Source organism: Saxophila tyrrhenica (assembly GCF_035928015.1).
Source record: "Saxophila tyrrhenica strain CCFEE 5935 chromosome Unknown scaffold_40, whole genome shotgun sequence".
NCBI lineage: Eukaryota > Fungi > Ascomycota > Dothideomycetes > Mycosphaerellales > Extremaceae > Saxophila > Saxophila tyrrhenica.
This window is the reverse complement of record NW_027041772.1, coordinates 1-15,990: the sequence shown is the minus strand read 5'-3', so window position 1 is coordinate 15,990 and position 15,990 is coordinate 1. Positions and strand designations below refer to the sequence as shown.

At 53.9% G+C, this 15,990-nt stretch overlaps 7 protein-coding genes across 7 annotated transcripts; 2 read left to right on the top strand and 5 right to left on the bottom strand.

Annotated features, from left to right (window-relative positions):
* Positions 1–4,826: 4,826 nt before the first annotated feature.
* Positions 4,827–5,425, bottom strand: LTR77_011256 (uncharacterized protein; the record flags this gene model as incomplete). The annotated part of the gene is made up of 3 exons (XM_064808464.1): positions 4,827–5,002; positions 5,052–5,173; positions 5,253–5,425. 3 exons carry the CDS (start codon positions 5,423–5,425, stop codon positions 4,827–4,829), a joined length of 471 nt encoding a protein of 156 aa, XP_064653356.1.
* A 995-nt stretch (positions 5,426–6,420) lies between these two features.
* Positions 6,421–7,115, bottom strand: LTR77_011255 (uncharacterized protein; the record flags this gene model as incomplete). Its single annotated transcript, XM_064808463.1, has 2 exons — positions 6,421–6,730; positions 6,757–7,115. The coding sequence occupies 2 exons, from the start codon at positions 7,113–7,115 to the stop codon at positions 6,421–6,423; spliced, it is 669 nt and encodes a 222-aa protein (XP_064653355.1).
* Positions 7,116–7,604: 489 nt separating this feature from the next.
* LTR77_011254 (uncharacterized protein) lies at positions 7,605–9,179 on the bottom strand (the record flags this gene model as incomplete). The annotated part of the gene is made up of 4 exons (XM_064808462.1): positions 7,605–7,634; positions 7,719–8,843; positions 8,897–8,955; positions 9,011–9,179. 4 exons carry the CDS (start codon positions 9,177–9,179, stop codon positions 7,605–7,607), a joined length of 1,383 nt encoding a protein of 460 aa, XP_064653354.1.
* A 337-nt stretch (positions 9,180–9,516) lies between these two features.
* On the bottom strand, positions 9,517–10,828 carry LTR77_011253 (uncharacterized protein; the record flags this gene model as incomplete). Its single annotated transcript, XM_064808461.1, has 5 exons — positions 9,517–9,918; positions 9,974–10,001; positions 10,072–10,229; positions 10,281–10,479; positions 10,533–10,828. 5 exons carry the CDS (start codon positions 10,826–10,828, stop codon positions 9,517–9,519), a joined length of 1,083 nt encoding a protein of 360 aa, XP_064653353.1.
* A 647-nt stretch (positions 10,829–11,475) lies between these two features.
* LTR77_011252 (uncharacterized protein) lies at positions 11,476–12,934 on the top strand (the record flags this gene model as incomplete). Its single annotated transcript, XM_064808460.1, has 4 exons — positions 11,476–11,598; positions 11,654–12,526; positions 12,592–12,685; positions 12,744–12,934. The coding sequence occupies 4 exons, from the start codon at positions 11,476–11,478 to the stop codon at positions 12,932–12,934; spliced, it is 1,281 nt and encodes a 426-aa protein (XP_064653352.1).
* An 83-nt stretch (positions 12,935–13,017) lies between these two features.
* On the bottom strand, positions 13,018–13,642 carry LTR77_011251 (uncharacterized protein; the record flags this gene model as incomplete). The annotated part of the gene is made up of 3 exons (XM_064808459.1): positions 13,018–13,193; positions 13,258–13,372; positions 13,430–13,642. The coding sequence occupies 3 exons, from the start codon at positions 13,640–13,642 to the stop codon at positions 13,018–13,020; spliced, it is 504 nt and encodes a 167-aa protein (XP_064653351.1).
* Positions 13,643–14,200: 558 nt separating this feature from the next.
* Positions 14,201–15,485, top strand: ARR3_2 (arsenicals resistance; the record flags this gene model as incomplete). The annotated part of the gene is made up of 3 exons (XM_064808458.1): positions 14,201–14,477; positions 14,545–14,687; positions 14,745–15,485. The coding sequence occupies 3 exons, from the start codon at positions 14,201–14,203 to the stop codon at positions 15,483–15,485; spliced, it is 1,161 nt and encodes a 386-aa protein (XP_064653350.1).
* Between the last annotated feature and the right edge of the window lie 505 nt (positions 15,486–15,990).

Genomic DNA, 15,990 nt, shown 5'->3' with positions numbered 1-15,990 from the left:
TTAGGGTCTACTAGCTGATTTATTTATAGTTAGCCCCGAAGAAGTAAGGGAAGATATCGTGCCTCCTATAGTACTCTATTAGCTACGTGACAATCTAACGATTACTACGAATAGATAGAATTTCCTTTAGGATCAACGGAATTAGACAATCCTCCTAAGGAAGAAGACGTAGTTACTACAACGGGTACTCTATTTAGACCGGCTCCGGGAGACGTACATTACTATAGATCGATTCAACAAGGTGAAGTAGGATAAGGCGGCGATACGGGTATACTATACAAAAGTTAAGGCGTTTCTTAATAGCCTTCTACTTCTCGTCTATCTTATATCTAGCTAGCCGGCACGGGGAACGGAGATTATAAATCTGCTTTATACTAATACAATATACTATCGTAATCTATTTATTGAAGACGGCCTGATCGGGTTAGTTACATCGTACTACAAGGGCTATATATACACCGGGACAACCAAAATTATACATCGTTATCTCCTAAAGGAAGTTAGCGAGCTTGTCGTCTATTATATGTAGATCGTTCATCCCTTTATCGAGGAGCTTAGTACGCTTTCTCCGAATGTAACGGTTCACAGTTTACCGTATCTTTTCGCAGATAGTAGAGGTGCCGGAGATAGCTAGCGATTGTCTACTATCCTAAAGCGCGAGACTACGATCGCGTTTAACATTCCGATAACTATCCCGATATATCGGCACGTTGCGATTGCGATGTCTCGTCGATATACAAGCAATAGTGGGTTTAAGAGAGACTACGACGTCGGCGACAAAGCTATAGATCTTTAGACGACACATACATCGTAGACGGCAGGCCGACTATACGCCCGTAGGCTCGAGGAAGCACCTAGCTACGTTAAAGCAAGGAGGCCGAATATCGAGTAGTAAGCCGAAAGTGGCATATATTCCTAGGCTTCGCCGGATCTGTTAGTACATAGAAGAGGGCTCTCTAAGAGAATCCCAACTATACAAACTTGAAGAGGGCGAGGAAGGAGGAAACGGCATTTACATTTGACCTTATAGAGTAATTACACAGCCGCGTAGAGGCCTGATCCCTGAAGTAGGCACAACGGACTCGATTTTATTAATATAAGGTGTAGGTAATCCGAATGCCTGTAGGAGACGAAGGAAGCAAGAGTCGATTCCTTTGCTCTACTTGAGTTGATTCCTTTGCTTAAATGAACTCGAAATCGGCCAAATCTTGAATATAGGGTTGTTGAAGATACGTTCTCGATGCATGCGAAATTCTGGATGAATATGTGATACTATGGTGCGACGGTGAAACAGTGATATCTACGCCTTTCAGTCCGATCAGGCGTCGAATACTAGGGCATACCACACAAAAACCCTTGCAACCTCCCTTTGCAACCTCTATTCATAGGTGTGTTCGTTCGCCTCCTAATGTACGGGTACACACAGACAGGCAAGTGAATATACCACATAGTCCTCGCTCTCGTCTTCCTCTAAGCACAAGATTGCAATCACTTCTATAAGAGAGAAGTTCAAAAAGCGGGCGTGTCTGCACGTAGAGCAGTTACGTAGCAACTAAATTCCGCACAAAGATGGACGAACTTTGTCGCCGTTTTGAAGTCAACTATAACCATCGCCTCCTTGTATGTCTGGGTTGCTAATACGCCGTGATACCTTCCTAGATCAGAACACATTTGCAGATCTACCACAAGCGTGTTAGTCTTCAGCTACGGAACGATATCGTGTCAGAGGTCGAAGCCACGACCGAGCTCGCAAGAACCCACGCAGAAGTCATCTACCCAGCTCCTACCGACCCCCCTATAGCTAGCCTGCCCACCTACTTCGACGGGCTGAAGTGCCACGGACAAGGAAGTCAAGGCGTCGTTTGCTCTTATGTATGTCGTACGCCGCGCGGGATCCGCGAGCACTGCCATAAGAACCACGGCTGGGTGAACCAGCAAAAGCGAGGGGGCGACGTTCGATCGAAGCAAACGCACGCAGGCAATGAGATCTGGACAAAATATCACGCCTGTCAGCGGTTTTTGAAAGCCACAAGCTGGCAGTGGTACTTCGAAGTAGCAAGGCGAGATGTGCAAGGCGACGTGCGACAGACGAATTAGCAGCTTGAATTTTTCCGAGCCCTAGAAGGCGATGTCGAACAGGCAGAGCGCGATGCTGCCGATGATGCCAACCGGGTTCACAGTTTCGACGAACACCGCTCCGCCGTAGTACCTTGGTTGAGGGAGACAGGCAGCGTCGACCATGTACGTGGTCTTGAAAAGGACGATATTCGAACAGCGATCGCCGTGCCTCCACCAGGAGACGAGAGCGATCTTCGGACGATCATCGACGCGACGGAATCACTGTTACGAGACGCTCACTGCCTGTGTTTCGACGGGTCTGAATGCGTGCTGACATACCAATGTCGAGTCGTCCTCGGCCGCCTTCCAGCCATCGCAAGTCGACTTACAAGGCAAAACCAGACCATGTAATCCCTACATGTCCCGGTGTTTCCGCACGCCTCCGCGTGTGCATCGGACTGATGCATGGTTGACATCATAATGCTTTTGCATGTACTCGGCAGCCTTGCACACAAAGTGGCAGTAGTTGCAGCCGAACCCATGGTATACATGGAGCCCAGGGAGCGCATCACAATCAAACACTGGCAGTACTACTTGCTCTTTCCGCGGATCTAGGAGCGGCCGGTCGAGCGCAGCAGATAATTCCTCGTCAGCAAAGAGCCGAACGTCCTTGTTTGTGCGCAAGTCTGGCGATTGGCCCACCTGCATCTTGCAGAGATGTGGGTAGAGCCAGCACGGTGCAACCGCTATCCCACACGGTTTGCAGACGAGAACGCGGTAATCGGGAAGGTGTTCCAGAGTTTCCATGATGACGAACGATAGACGGCAACGGCAACATCTCTGGGAGAATGTGATATTGTCTGGGTATGCGAGCGAATTGTCGTCCGGTGGTCCGAACACGCTCTGAAGACGACGCGCATCATCGACGCGAGGCGCGTAATGATCGCGTTTATCTCGCTGAATCGATGAGTGACATAGACTAGCGCGTCTCGGGGTGGCGCGGCCAAATCATGCTGTGATTGGGCAATCAAAGAAACCGTCAACGAATCGTCTGATCCTAGGTCTGCAGTATAGATGTTGCGATCCTACAAGGTAGTATCACGTGAGTGCTTCTTTGAAGAGTAGTTGGCAATGGGTGTTGGGTAAGATAACTCAGTCTGATTGGTTGTTGTGACCTTTCAGTAAGATTGTAACATGAGTTGAACACAGGAATATCAAGGACATCCTGAGTCCCTATATAATAAGGAGAGTATCCGAAATGGGAAGTATGCTGTGCGGTTTTATACAAGCTCTCCAAGACATCAGAGGATGCGCTAGGCAGCTATAGAAGCCAGCACGTTGAACAACGTACTATCTTCGACGCGACACTCCCCGGAGGCCTCGCAAGACGGCCTCATCCCACCCTTGAGACTCCTCTGCAGTTCGGCAGTGGAGAGGCCTTTGCGATTGTATCGAAACAGCAGCGATAGTGCGGTCGAACATGGTATTAGGTACTCCTTGGGTTGGAGCTGTACGATTGTGTCCAGGAAGCAGCGTTCAACGCTCGGATCTAGAGCTAGCCCGTCTTCCTTCGGCTGGGCGGTATTTTGATCACGGCCAGCTCCAAGATCATCAACTGTGATGTCTGACCTGGTATTGGAAGGTATGATAGGCCTTTGAGGCGCCACAGAGAGCGCACTGTCGGGTAAAAATCCGAGGAAGTCGTTGTGTGGCTCTCTGTGAGTCATCAAGTCGCCCAGCGTGTTGTCGGAAAGTGGTGGCCAACTGATGTCGGCGGCTAGCAGCCAGTCTTGCATCTAATCTCATTTAGCGACAGTGATCTCAACGTGGTCGTTGGAGCTTGCTTACATCTAGGTCTGGGACATTTGCTTGCTGAACCATTGGACGATCCACCCGGGGTGAGACCGTTTTAAGAGCATCAGCAGTCGCTGGCTCAACTACCTTCGGCTCGCCACGGTTAGTGTGAGATCCCAAGAGTGGCGCGCTGGAGTACGCTGCAGTTGATGGTAGAATAGCAGTGTGCTGGGTGCTTGGGAATTGTGGAGAGTTGATGTTGGTTCGGTGCTGGTTTAAGATGGCATCCACAGACCGACGTTTGTCCGCGGAGTGAATAAAACGCTGTTGGGTTTCATCGTCGAAGCCGATTGCAGTGAGAAGGTCACGTCGTGCTGCGTTCTCCCGCTGAGCCGTCTCAAGGGTGCTCTCCGGCTTGCTTAAACGATCTGGTGCTTCGCAAGCCTCGCATTGCTGTATCTTTGCTCGGAGAGCCTCGATCTGGCTCTCAAGCTCCTCAACATGGGCACGTTTGCGGGCGCGACAGCGCTGCTGGTTACGACGAACGCGCGCAAGGTGCTCGGACTGAGAAGTGATCAGATGCTGGTGTATCCTCGACATACAGGATGTTCACCTTGGATGTGGGGTGGCTTGAAGACGGTACCCTGTCGTCGATGTTGTGGTCCATCCATGGCGAGTCCTCAGACGTCGCCGACATCCTGCAATTTACTTTCTAATGTCTGGATGTGGGTGTGTAGAAGGGCAAGCGAGCGAGGCGAGGCACTTGGGGTGGCAAGTGGAGAAGACTTCAACAAGTCGGCGGACCCGGGACCGAAACCGAGAATGTCACCGTCACAAGCTGATTGGATAGCTTGATGGGAAGGATCCGACAAAGGGCGATGCAAATTCCTGTCTCCAAACCTATCACTCCATCTATCCAGCCATACCTGCTTTTGGAGCGACCTCGGTTGAACAGTGTCAGCGTGCGGCCTACCCTATGGCCATACTGACTCGTCGTAGCCCTCCATCAACCGCACGTGCTCGCCTCCGCTGGCTGCCCACGCGTTGACACCCCCAGTGAGAACCAGGCTCATCATCTCGGAGTCATGCTGCTCAGCGAGATAATCCCCAAACCACCCGGCAGCCCTGGCGCCTCTGTGACACGACGACCCTAGCAGATATCAGCAGAAAGCCATCGTTGGGTTCGTAGTGTCACTTACCGCAGTACCAAATTACCCGTCGCACACCGGCGGCCTTGAAGATGCTATATAGTGCCGGAATGCTCGGCCAGAGGCTCTGTGCTGGAAGGTTGATAGAGCCGGAGATGGTGCCACCCTTGAGACTGTTAGAGGGAGATGACAACAACAAGATTTTTCTCGCTTGCCTTATGGTCATCACGCCGCAAGTCCACAAGCACATACTTTTCGCTCGGTGGGTGACTCTTCAACAGCTGCAGCACTGACTTCTGGTCGATGGCCTTGGGATCGTCACGCGGTTTCGGGAATGCGGCATACCACGGGACCTCGGCGACATCGTGGACACCATTAACCAACGCGCCTTGCGTACTAGCTGAGCTTGCCGTGTGGTCAGTCATGCTGTTCCGGGCAGGAATTTGGCCTTTCAAGAGCCAGGCTAATCTCGGTGTCGAAGCGTAGGCGAGTGTAGGCCGCCTGACAAGTGCGAACCTCACAATTTGTCTACAGCCTGCCATGGCCGGTTAGCGACGGCCCAAGAGCGACTGGAGATCTCGGGCTCACGTCTTGGGTCACGTATACCACGTTCGGTTGATCGTTTGCGAGAGGCTGATTCGACTTCTAATTGCTGTGCTGGCCAACCGGTTCTGCCACCAATAAGACGACTGGAGACTTCGTGATGACATGCGATGTTTTAAAGTCAGGTTGATGTCCGTTCGACAGCGATTGCTGCGCAAATTCTCGCCTCGATCGGTCACCGTCTGCACGAGAATGTCACTAATCGCCGGTGACAAACCGCTTCGCAATGTCATCGATATGTCATCCTCCCGGTGCATGTCACTGACCGCAGGCCCTGCCTTGCGCTACTGACATGCTTAGATCCTTGCTTGGGCATCTTGTTGAGCTTACGTGGTCAACGGCAGCTTGGCATGCTTGTTTTCACCACGCAACACCGCAGTCAACTGTCTCGAGGTACAGCACTCCACGCACGAACAGCTGCGTGTGACAACGTGCTATGACAGGCAATTCTGATTCGTGTCAGATGTGGTAGACGTCACATGGCTTACATTGGTGGCGAATGCTTCATTGCAAAGTGATATGAACCCGCAATGCACTCACAAGACGGACATTGTAGCTCTTTGTTACCTTCGTCTTAAGTAGGGCTCTCAATTACAGCAGCAATGTCTAAGTTCTCATGGTGGTCCAGCAAAGAGGATGCTTCTCCATCCAGCTCCGCTGAGATGGTCTACAGCAGCCGCGGACCTAGAGAGATAGACGATGCGCCAGTTGGGAAAGCGCACATTCGCGCTGTGGTTGTCGCTGGGACCGGCTTCTTCACTGACGCCTACGATCTCTTCAGCGCGAACTTTATCTGCGTGATGATTGGACTTGCCTGCTATTCCGACGGCGAGCTTATGATGACGTCACCCGCGCTCGCGCGGATGCTTTGGCCTACCTCAAGGGTGATCGCGTAGGCGACGTGGAAGAGGAGCAAGCCGTACGTGCAGAATCCGTCGTCGCAGCGTGGGTGCAAAAGCTCCTGTAGCGGATTTCTGCTCGGCACCGCAGGATCCTGGTTCTTCATCGATATCGCCTTCTGGGAGCTGTGTCTCAACAATTCGGCCATCCTCAGCGCATTGGCTATGCCTCTGCCGATAATGTGCACCTCAACCCGCACAAGATCGCCGTTGGCAACATCGTTTTGTCTGTTACCGGCAATATTCCCGGCTACTGGTTATCGGTGCTTCTAGTCGATACCATCGGCCGCAAGCCCATCCAGGCGCCCAGCTTTGTCACCCTCACAGCACTGTTCTGTGGTATTGGCTTTGTGTACTGGCACCTCTCCTCTGGCAGGCTTTTGGTACTATACGTGATATGCCAGTTCTTCTCCACCTCTGGAGCCAACTCGACAACTTTCATCGGTTCATGCCTCGGAGCTTTGAGCGTGTGATCTTCGCGCAACGGCGACACGTGAACAGTACCGGGCGAAGTCTTCCCAGCTCGTTTCCGCTTACAGTCCACGGCATATCTGCCGCTACCGGCAAGCTTGGTGCTGTAATTGCGCAGGCTCTTGTGGGCCCGTTGAATCATCGCGGAGGCGATAACCTATGGTTGAACCACGTAATGGAGATCTTTGCCTTGTTCATGGTTCGTGGCTTGGAACGACGTTCCTGATTCCGGAAACGAAAAGACAGTCTCTCGAATATCTCGCGTGGAAGTATCATGACAAGCTACCTCCGGACGGCGAGCAGATGCTGCCAGCATTGCCCGCCAGCAGACCGTCGTCACAGAGGACGTGAAGTAAGGTACCCTGAGGACGGAGAAGCTGTACGCTCCGTTGGAGCGTCATCCTGTGTTGTAACACTCTCATCAAATGATGGGTCTTTACCACATGAGGGAGTGTACAAGGCTTGAGGATTTATAGTAGTGCGAAATGTCCATACTCACCACGGCCTTCATTGCACTTTCCATGTGCTCTTTTGAGTAACCATCTCGATGATTGGCAAAAGGAAGCTATTCCAACGAGCACTCAGACCGTCTCTGCTCGAAAAGGCATGCTCTTCGTATTAGACACTATCTTCAATGGTAGACCGGAAGATCGTCATCCATCTGATAGATAATGTGTTAGCGTTCTATAAGCCCGGGTGACTGCACACGACGAAGGCAGCCTACGCGAATCTCCATTCCACTTACATCATCTCCCGACATATCGCGTGACGACTCGTCCTCCATCATCGCATACGTTGCGGCGACGCACATTTTGTAATGCACCTGCAGGGGCACCTCGAGGATGAAATCCTTGACCGACAGGCCATTGACTCTGACTCGAACTACAATGCTATACTGCCTTGATGCGACCGCGCTGCAGAACGAAGGGTGCAAAGATCCTGTGAGCTCCACCGGGATGTCGATTGAAGTTTTCCACGCGCCGAGCGCAGAGGGACCGTTAGACAGTGTTGTCGACAGTGGACTGCCATACTGTGTGACGGACGCCCGGTCGAATTCCATACAGGAAAATCCCGAGGCAAACGATCCAGATCCTACGGCGTCCTCGTAGCATGGAACGTCGTCGAAAAACCTAGCATGCCACGAGCTCGTCGAGAGCTCGACCTTGGAGACTTTGGTGATGGAATCATGGAGTCGAATTGGACCTTGATTGTCCACCATGTTTTGAGCTGGCATCATGGGAAATGGTTGTAGAGAGTAAAATGTCTTCGCTCGGACCGTTGGCTCAAGCGTGAAGCTGAGCCGCTTCAGGCGATCGAGCAGTTTGTTGTTTGCGTCTTTGGTAGGTCTCTTGTGGCGAGCGGCGTGTATGTCGACAGCAAGACGCAGCACGGTCGAGTACGCTCCCCCGGCACGTGCTTTGGACATCGAGGGAGGCTCTGCTATCGAAAGCGTCATCATGTACTGCTCGCCTAGCAATGAAGTACGAGATGCGTTGCTGGCCGAGGCGATGAAGTCGTCGCCAAAATCACCGATATCCACTGGCGGTGGTGCGTCCGAGCATGGCATGACAGCGATCTCCTTCTCGCCCGTGAGTCTCCGACTGCTGCCATCCCCAAACACTGCATCAATTTTGATGTGAAGACGGTAGTCGATCCTGGGCTGCGCGTATAGCCCGTTCCCATACCCTCGAAGCTCCTCGCCGACCGAGATAGTTGGGGGTAGCTTGAGACATTGTTCACGCCCCCGCCCAGTGCGGTTCATTACATTCGAGGGAATCGTGAGATTGAGGTTGGCAATGTATTCATTGCGCTTCGCATCTGCGTCCGTCGCGGGATTGGGAGTCACAATCTTCAGGCTTTGATGCAGGAACTGCTGCGTGTTAGTGGAGACTTACGATGCGGGATGCGCATGAAATTGCCGACCTTGTACGCGGTCCACTCATGCTTGAGCTCACCTGTCAAAGCCCAGACACGCGCGAAGCCTGGACGCTGTGAGTGGCCACTCTCCCAGCTGTGGGGGCTCGAGAAGAAACATACCAAGGAGCGATGCGAAGACATTTTCCACACAAAAGCTTGTCGAGCTGCTCACCACCACGCGACTGTGGATGAGGTCGTGGGGGCACCACATTCCTCCATCGCCTTGTTCGTGCTGTGCTCGTTGGCGATGAGGGTCAACTATCTCTACGCTCACCGTGGCGGGCTGCATGGTCGTATGCTGAACGTGTGGCAGGATTGTCTGGAAGTTCGGTGACCATGATTGCGAGACGGGTGACTCGACTTTAACGGATTACAGTGGTCGTGGTGAGTGGTCACATGTTCGGCGAGCCTGGTTGTCAATGGATGGGATGATCATTCCAAGGCCGAGTGCGGGGCCGTAGCAGTGACAGGCAGTGACAGGTACGGCAGTGGGACGATGACATCCCCATAGCGCGTGACTGAACAACAACCGAATGCACCCGAACGTTCCGTCAAAAAGGCTGGAACATGATCTATAATTCTTCCTTTATCGGGCGTTTTGAAGCTCCGCTTTTGCAGCGAGCCCATCAGATGCCAGCCACGTCTATCCCGTTGACAACATTGGCACTCGCCGTGGTCTTCGCATTGCCCTCCTCACCCGCCTTGTCCTCTGCCCCGTTCGCCCCGTTCGCCCCGTTCGCCCCGTTCGCCCCGTTCGCCCCGTTCGCCCCGTTCGCCCCGTTCGCCCCGTCCGCCTGGCACTCTGCCTTGCGCGACTTCTCCAGCCGCTCGACACGTTCGCTGGAGCGGTCATTGAAGAGGTCGAAATGCGATCGCATAATGATGGTATATTTGGCGAACTCCTCCATGCAGTCAACGACCCTTTCGCGGTTGCCGGACGGCATCAAACGACTACCACCCTCGGCTTCAACATAAGCTCCAAAGTCGTCAGGATTCTGAACCTCCGTGAACGTGGTATAGGCTTTGGGCTGTAGCAATCAGTTAGCAAGAATGCAAAAAGAGACCAGGGCAGGACAGTCGTACGATGGACGATTGGTTGGGTATTGTGAACCTAGAGTGATGGGTGTGAGGGTCAGCCACTCGTGCAATGGTCGTGTTGAGGAGTGGATATTGGAACATACATCCTCATCCATCTTCCCAGTATCCTCAGCATATTGACCGCATTGAAAGATTGCGAGCCGCCAGACACCTCGGCGACGGCAAGGGTGCGGCCTTGCGTCGGCCTCACCGAGCCCGTACTCAGCGGAATCCAGTCGATCTGGTTCTTGAAGACTCCTGTCTGGACACTGCGTTAGCGTAAGCCCTAGGAGCTACCGGGTAAGCGACATACAAGAGTGCCGTGCTGCTCGGGCGAGATCCAGACATGTCCGTCACTCCATTTGCTGAGCTCGCGCAACTCTTGGACCTTTGCGTGGTCGTGCTGCACATCGTCCTTGACAGGTAGACCCGTGGGATCGAAAATTCGGACATCACAGCCCAAACGGAAGAGGATGCGAGCGCACTCGAACGTCAGGAGGCGGGAGTAGGAGCTCCCGCAAGGTCAGCTGAGTCTGCGCGTCTACGAGCAGATTGAAAAACTCACCGTCTGCGCAAGCTGCCATAGAGCATCAAGACCCTCAGTCGCTCGCCCGTCCGCTCCATGTCCGCCTCAGCCATCTTGAGCGCGGTGCTGAGTTCGAGCTTGGCGACCCAGTCGCTGGTGGCGATCTCGTCTGGCAGCAGGAAGGGGCGGTATGCTGCACGAACGTTGGGGCGGTCTTCATCTTCGGGAATCGCTAGTGTGCGGCGGGCGTAGGAGGGATCGATAGGGATGACGGTGCTATGGCGGATCGCTTCGGTGTTGTTGAGGTCGCCATTGATGCGAGACAGGGCCGCCATGGACGCGGCTGCGCGGGCGTGGGGTGGTGGTGACGGGAGGCGGCAAAGCGCGGTCGGATTGGCGGTCGTGCTGCGAGCTTGGGCAAGAGCAATGGGGAGGACGGCCAGACGCCAGTAGCGAGCGTGCATCGACGGTGGTAAAAGACGGAAGGCGGATGAACGACGTGTGGACGGGACAATAAAAAGGTGAAAGACAGCACAGGCTCTTACCTCTGCATCACATGCAGGGACGGCGCTTCTTATGAGGCGCTTTGTACTGGACTTATGCACCACAATGCGTCTTCTTCATACTGGAGGCCAACGTGAAGTCTCATCGAAGACGGCGTTCGTGAAGCCGCCACGTCCGCCGAGCCAATCAGAGCTGCCCAGTGACATTCTGCGCTTCCCTCCCGCCAAGCCACGCTCCTCCCATTCTTCCAACAAACCACGTCCCGGCGGAAGAGGCCTGGAGCGGATATGATCTGTTGTGGTGGTGCAAACGACTACCGCAACAGACACTCGCACGTGTAGATCTCGACCGTGCTGGCATGGCCGCCAGGCCTGCTTGTTCAGCGAAGGATGGTGGTAGGGATGCTGGGGGCAGTATATAAGGAGCATCACCGCCCATCATCTTCTTCAAGACTGCAACCATCTACACTTCCGACACGATGCCTTCCGAGCCAGAGATTGAAGAACTAGAACTCGATAGCACGCCTCCTGATGGAGGCTACGGCTGGCTCTGCGTTGCCGCCTGCTTCATGATCAACTTCGCGACCTGGGGAGCTGTAGCAGTAAGCAGTCCGCTCCTTACTGCGAAGTGTGCACACGATCTGACCACCCTACCAGTCCTACGGTGTCTTTTTGTCCTATTACCTCGATAGCAACCGCTTCCCCTCCGCCTCCTCGCTCGACTATGCTCTCATTGGCGGCTTCAACTTCACCTTCGCCATGCTCGCCGCGCCATTGGTGACGGCGCTCACCCGTCGCTTTGGCAAACACGTCACCATGCCCATCGGCGTCGCCCTACAAACCACTGGCTACATCACCGCCGGCTTCGCTACCCACATCTGGCAGCTTTTCCTCTCCCAGGGAGTGCTAGTAGGCCTGGGTGTTGGCTTCATCTACACCCCCAGCTTGCCCATCTTATCACAGTGGTTCGAATCCCGACGCAGCCTGGCCAACGGCATCTCAAGCTCCGGATCCGGGTTCGGTGGTGCGCTTTTCACTTGGTCGATCGGTGCCATCATCGAAGCATTGGGAATCCGCTGGGCGCTGTGCATCACTGGCATCATCACATTTGCTCTCACCAGTATTGCCACAGCCATGATCCGCGATCGGAACATCTACATTCGTCCTCCGCAGTTGGCATTCGACACAACCCTCCTGGTACGCTATGACGTCCTGCTGCTGCTCGCTTGGGCGTTCGTGAGCATGCTCGGCTACATTGCGTTGCTATTCTCCTTGTCAGACTTTGCGCTTGCGATTGGATTATCTTCGCAGCGCGCCACCGATACCATCGGCCTCCTGAACATCGGTACGGCAATTGGCCGTCCTGTCATCGGTATACTGAGCGACAAGTCCAGCCGCCTGAACGTGGCCGGTGTGTTGACGCTGGTGTGCTCTCTGTTGTCGATCGCGATGTGGATTCCCGCGGAATCGTTCCCGCTGCTGGCAGTCTTCGCTGTACTGGCAGGTGCTGTACTCGGAGTGTTTTGGATGGTAATTTCATCATGGCATCGATGGTAGTCGCCGTGCGCGTCGCTGACTCTTTCGTCCAATCACAGACTATCGGTCCTCTCTGCGTCGAGGTGGCCGGGCTCAAACACTTGCAGTCCTTGCTCTCGCTCTCGTGGATCACGATCATCCTCCCCACCACCTGTAAGCTATCACAGACCTGAAATGCTTGTTCCCAGTTGCTAATTCTCTTTGCTGCAAGTTTCCGAGGTCATTGCGCTTAACATTCGGCGCCCGGATTCCGAACGACCGTATCTATATCCGCAGCTCTTCGTGGCACTATCCTACCTGGCGGCCAGCGGTATCATGTGGGAACTGCTTCGTGTCAATCGCAAGCAACGCAAGAGCATAACGCAAGAGCTGGTTGTAGACATAGAAATGTCAGATAAATAAATCTCGATAGACTGTGTTGTAAGAAGCCATCTCTACATGAGCAAAGGCTTTCTCTACCATCTTCAATGTACGTACGGCGCACTCTACGTCCACTTGGACTCATCGTATTCCTGCATGTAACGAACGAACACTCCCTTCTCGGCCACCCAGCCCTTGATGCCGTCGCTCAAGACAAGGCTCTTCATTTTGGCGTCGCCCTGTTCATTAAGGTAGTCTGCAAACCAACTAGCAGCGCGAGTTCCACGACCACGAGAGGACCCTGCGAACCGTCAGCGCGACGACGTTCACGATTTGCGATACCAAGATGCGCGCTCTCTGCTCACCACAGTACCAAATTACTTGGCGAACTCCAGCAGCGCTGAAGATCTTGTAGAGTGATGGGATGGTCGGATGGAGGCTCTGGGCTGGCAAGTTGATCGACTCCAGTATCGTACCGCCCTGGCAGAATCGTTAGCAAGTCATAGTGCTCATACATCTCCTGCCCGCAATTCTTGCCTCGTAATCGGTTCGTCGTAGGTCAACGAGCACGAACGCCGAGTCCGCCGTCGTCTCTGATTTGAGGAGTTGCAGTACGTCATGTCGACTGATGGCCTGTGGCTCGGAGCGCGCCGGAGGATATGCAGCGTACCATGGCTGCTCGGCGGTCGCGCTGGCGTTGGCGATTGGGGCTTGTTGTGCGGTGTCGGGCTTTGTTGTCTGGCTGTCCATGCTGTTGGTATTGAGCCGATCGACGAAGAGATGTAAAGGAGTGGAGTGGACGAGGACAGGAATTGGATTAGCGTTCTATGGAGCCGGCGTACACTGGTGGGCTTATCTAGTGGGAGGGCGAAGGCGTCGCCAGACAGTTCCAAATGTTGTAATAAGCAGACAGTCGTAGGCGCGGCGAAGGTGTGACAGCTCGAGATGAGAGTTTCCAAACTATCGCCGCAACGTGCGCGCACAATGGTCTTTCATTGCCCGGTGGCATGCCGTTGATGGAAGCTTCCGGAAGAAAGAATGTCACCGGGCGGCGGGGTGGTCTTTGCCTTCACACCTCAGCCAATCAGCGCGAAGCAGTGACATTTTGCAGTGCATCCAGAGCATCACCGAACCCTTTAAAAGCTGCGAGAGGAGAACACCGGTCAACTCTGCACAACCCATTGACAGACTTCCAAATCAACTACCGTCACAACATGGTCTCTTACGCGCAGGACAACCTCCGGATCCACCATTTACACCTCTATGATTGATATTTCCACTGCAGCGACATCACCGGCGGCTTCCACAATGACTTCCTCACGCCAGGACGACATATCAGACATATCTTCGCCAGCTGGCGAGGCAGATGCAACGCCACTCCAGCGCACCGATGTTGAGAAGCAGGACGAAGAGCGACTGAAGGAGGAGAACGTTTCCGCCTTCAAAGCCTTAGGATGGCTCGATCGACTTCTCGCCCTCTGGATTCTGCTCGCCATCATCATCGGTATCCTGCTCGGCAACTTTGTGCCCAGCACTGGACCAGCGTTACAACGTGGGAAATTTGTTGGCGTTTCCGTTCCCATAGGTAAGCTTCCACCTCGCGAGCTACTCCAGCATGCGTGGCCATTGCTAACATCTCTCCGCCTCAACAGCTGTCGGACTGCTTGTCATGATGTACCCGATTCTCTGCAAAGTACAGTACGAGACTCTACACCTCGCCTTTCGACAAAAGCAGTTGTGGATACAAGTCGGCTTCAGCATTGTGGTCAATTGGATCATTGCACCTTTGCTTATGGTGAGTCTGCCGTGGCTCTTTTCCCTATCACACCTACAAGACTGACACTCTTGTTAGCTTGCTCTCGCATGGGCTTTCCTTCCGGACGAGGGGAGCTTACGTGAAGGCCTGATCCTGGTTGGACTTGCCCGCTGCATCGCCATGGTCTTGATCTGGACCGGCATCGCTGGCGGCGACAACCAATACTGCGCCATTCTCGTCGCGATCAACTCGATCCTCCAAATGGTACTCTACGCACCGCTGGCCATTCTATTCATCAACATCATCAGCGGGTCTCAGTCGACGATTACTGTATCATACGAGACCGTCGCTGTCAGCGTTGCGGCCTTCCTCGGCATACCACTCGGCGCCGCCATCATCACTCGCTTCGCGCTTCGGTACATCGCCAGCCCAGATTGGTACGAGCGAGTGTTCCTCAAGTGGGCGGCACCGTGGTCACTTATCGGCCTTCTCTACACCATCCTTGTGCTCTTCGCCAGCCAAGGTCGGCAGGTGGTCCACCAGATCGTTTCCGTGGTTCGTGTCGCGGCGCCCCTGATTGTCTACTTCGTGATCATCTTCACGGCGACGCTGCTGGTAACGCACAAGCTGGGCTTCGGGTATAAACTTTCTGCTACGCAAAGCTTTACGGCTGCGAGCAACAACTTCGAGCTGGCCATCGCGGTGGCGGTGGCAACATACGGACCCAACAGCGACCAGGCTCTAGCAGCGACTGTTGGCCCACTCATCGAAGTGCCAGTACTGCTGGGTCTGGTCTATGCTGTACGGTGGTTTGCAAACAAGCGTGGTTGGAAATAAGACCAATAAAGGAGTAGCATGTTTTGTAGAATACATAGAGTCGAACACATTTTCGCGTTCCACGCTAACTGAGCTCATCCTGTTGGCCTTCGCTGAGATCCTGAAGCGCTTCCCTAGAGGGGAGCACTGAGCAAGACACGCACGTCTGTTGCTCCTCGCGCCCGTCTGTCATCAGATAGCAACCTGAGGCAGTACTACCTAGATCCACGAATGCAATGGTAAAGTGACATGCTTTACCCCTGCCAGTCTTCCTTCTCGAGCCGTGCTTGCAGTGAAGTGACATTCGCTGGTCGCCTGGTCCCATTTCCCATATATCGACAATACTCTTCTTCCGCTCGAGCTTCCCACGAGTCCACAACGACCAAGCTGGATAGTCCGAGTACACGTCATGGATACTCAGAGCAATGCAAAGCTTCTGAGTATACCCCTCGAGCTCCGACAGCACATCTACGACTACGTCTGTCACCTACCACCAGCCGTTGAGCTACACGCCAGAATGAACAAG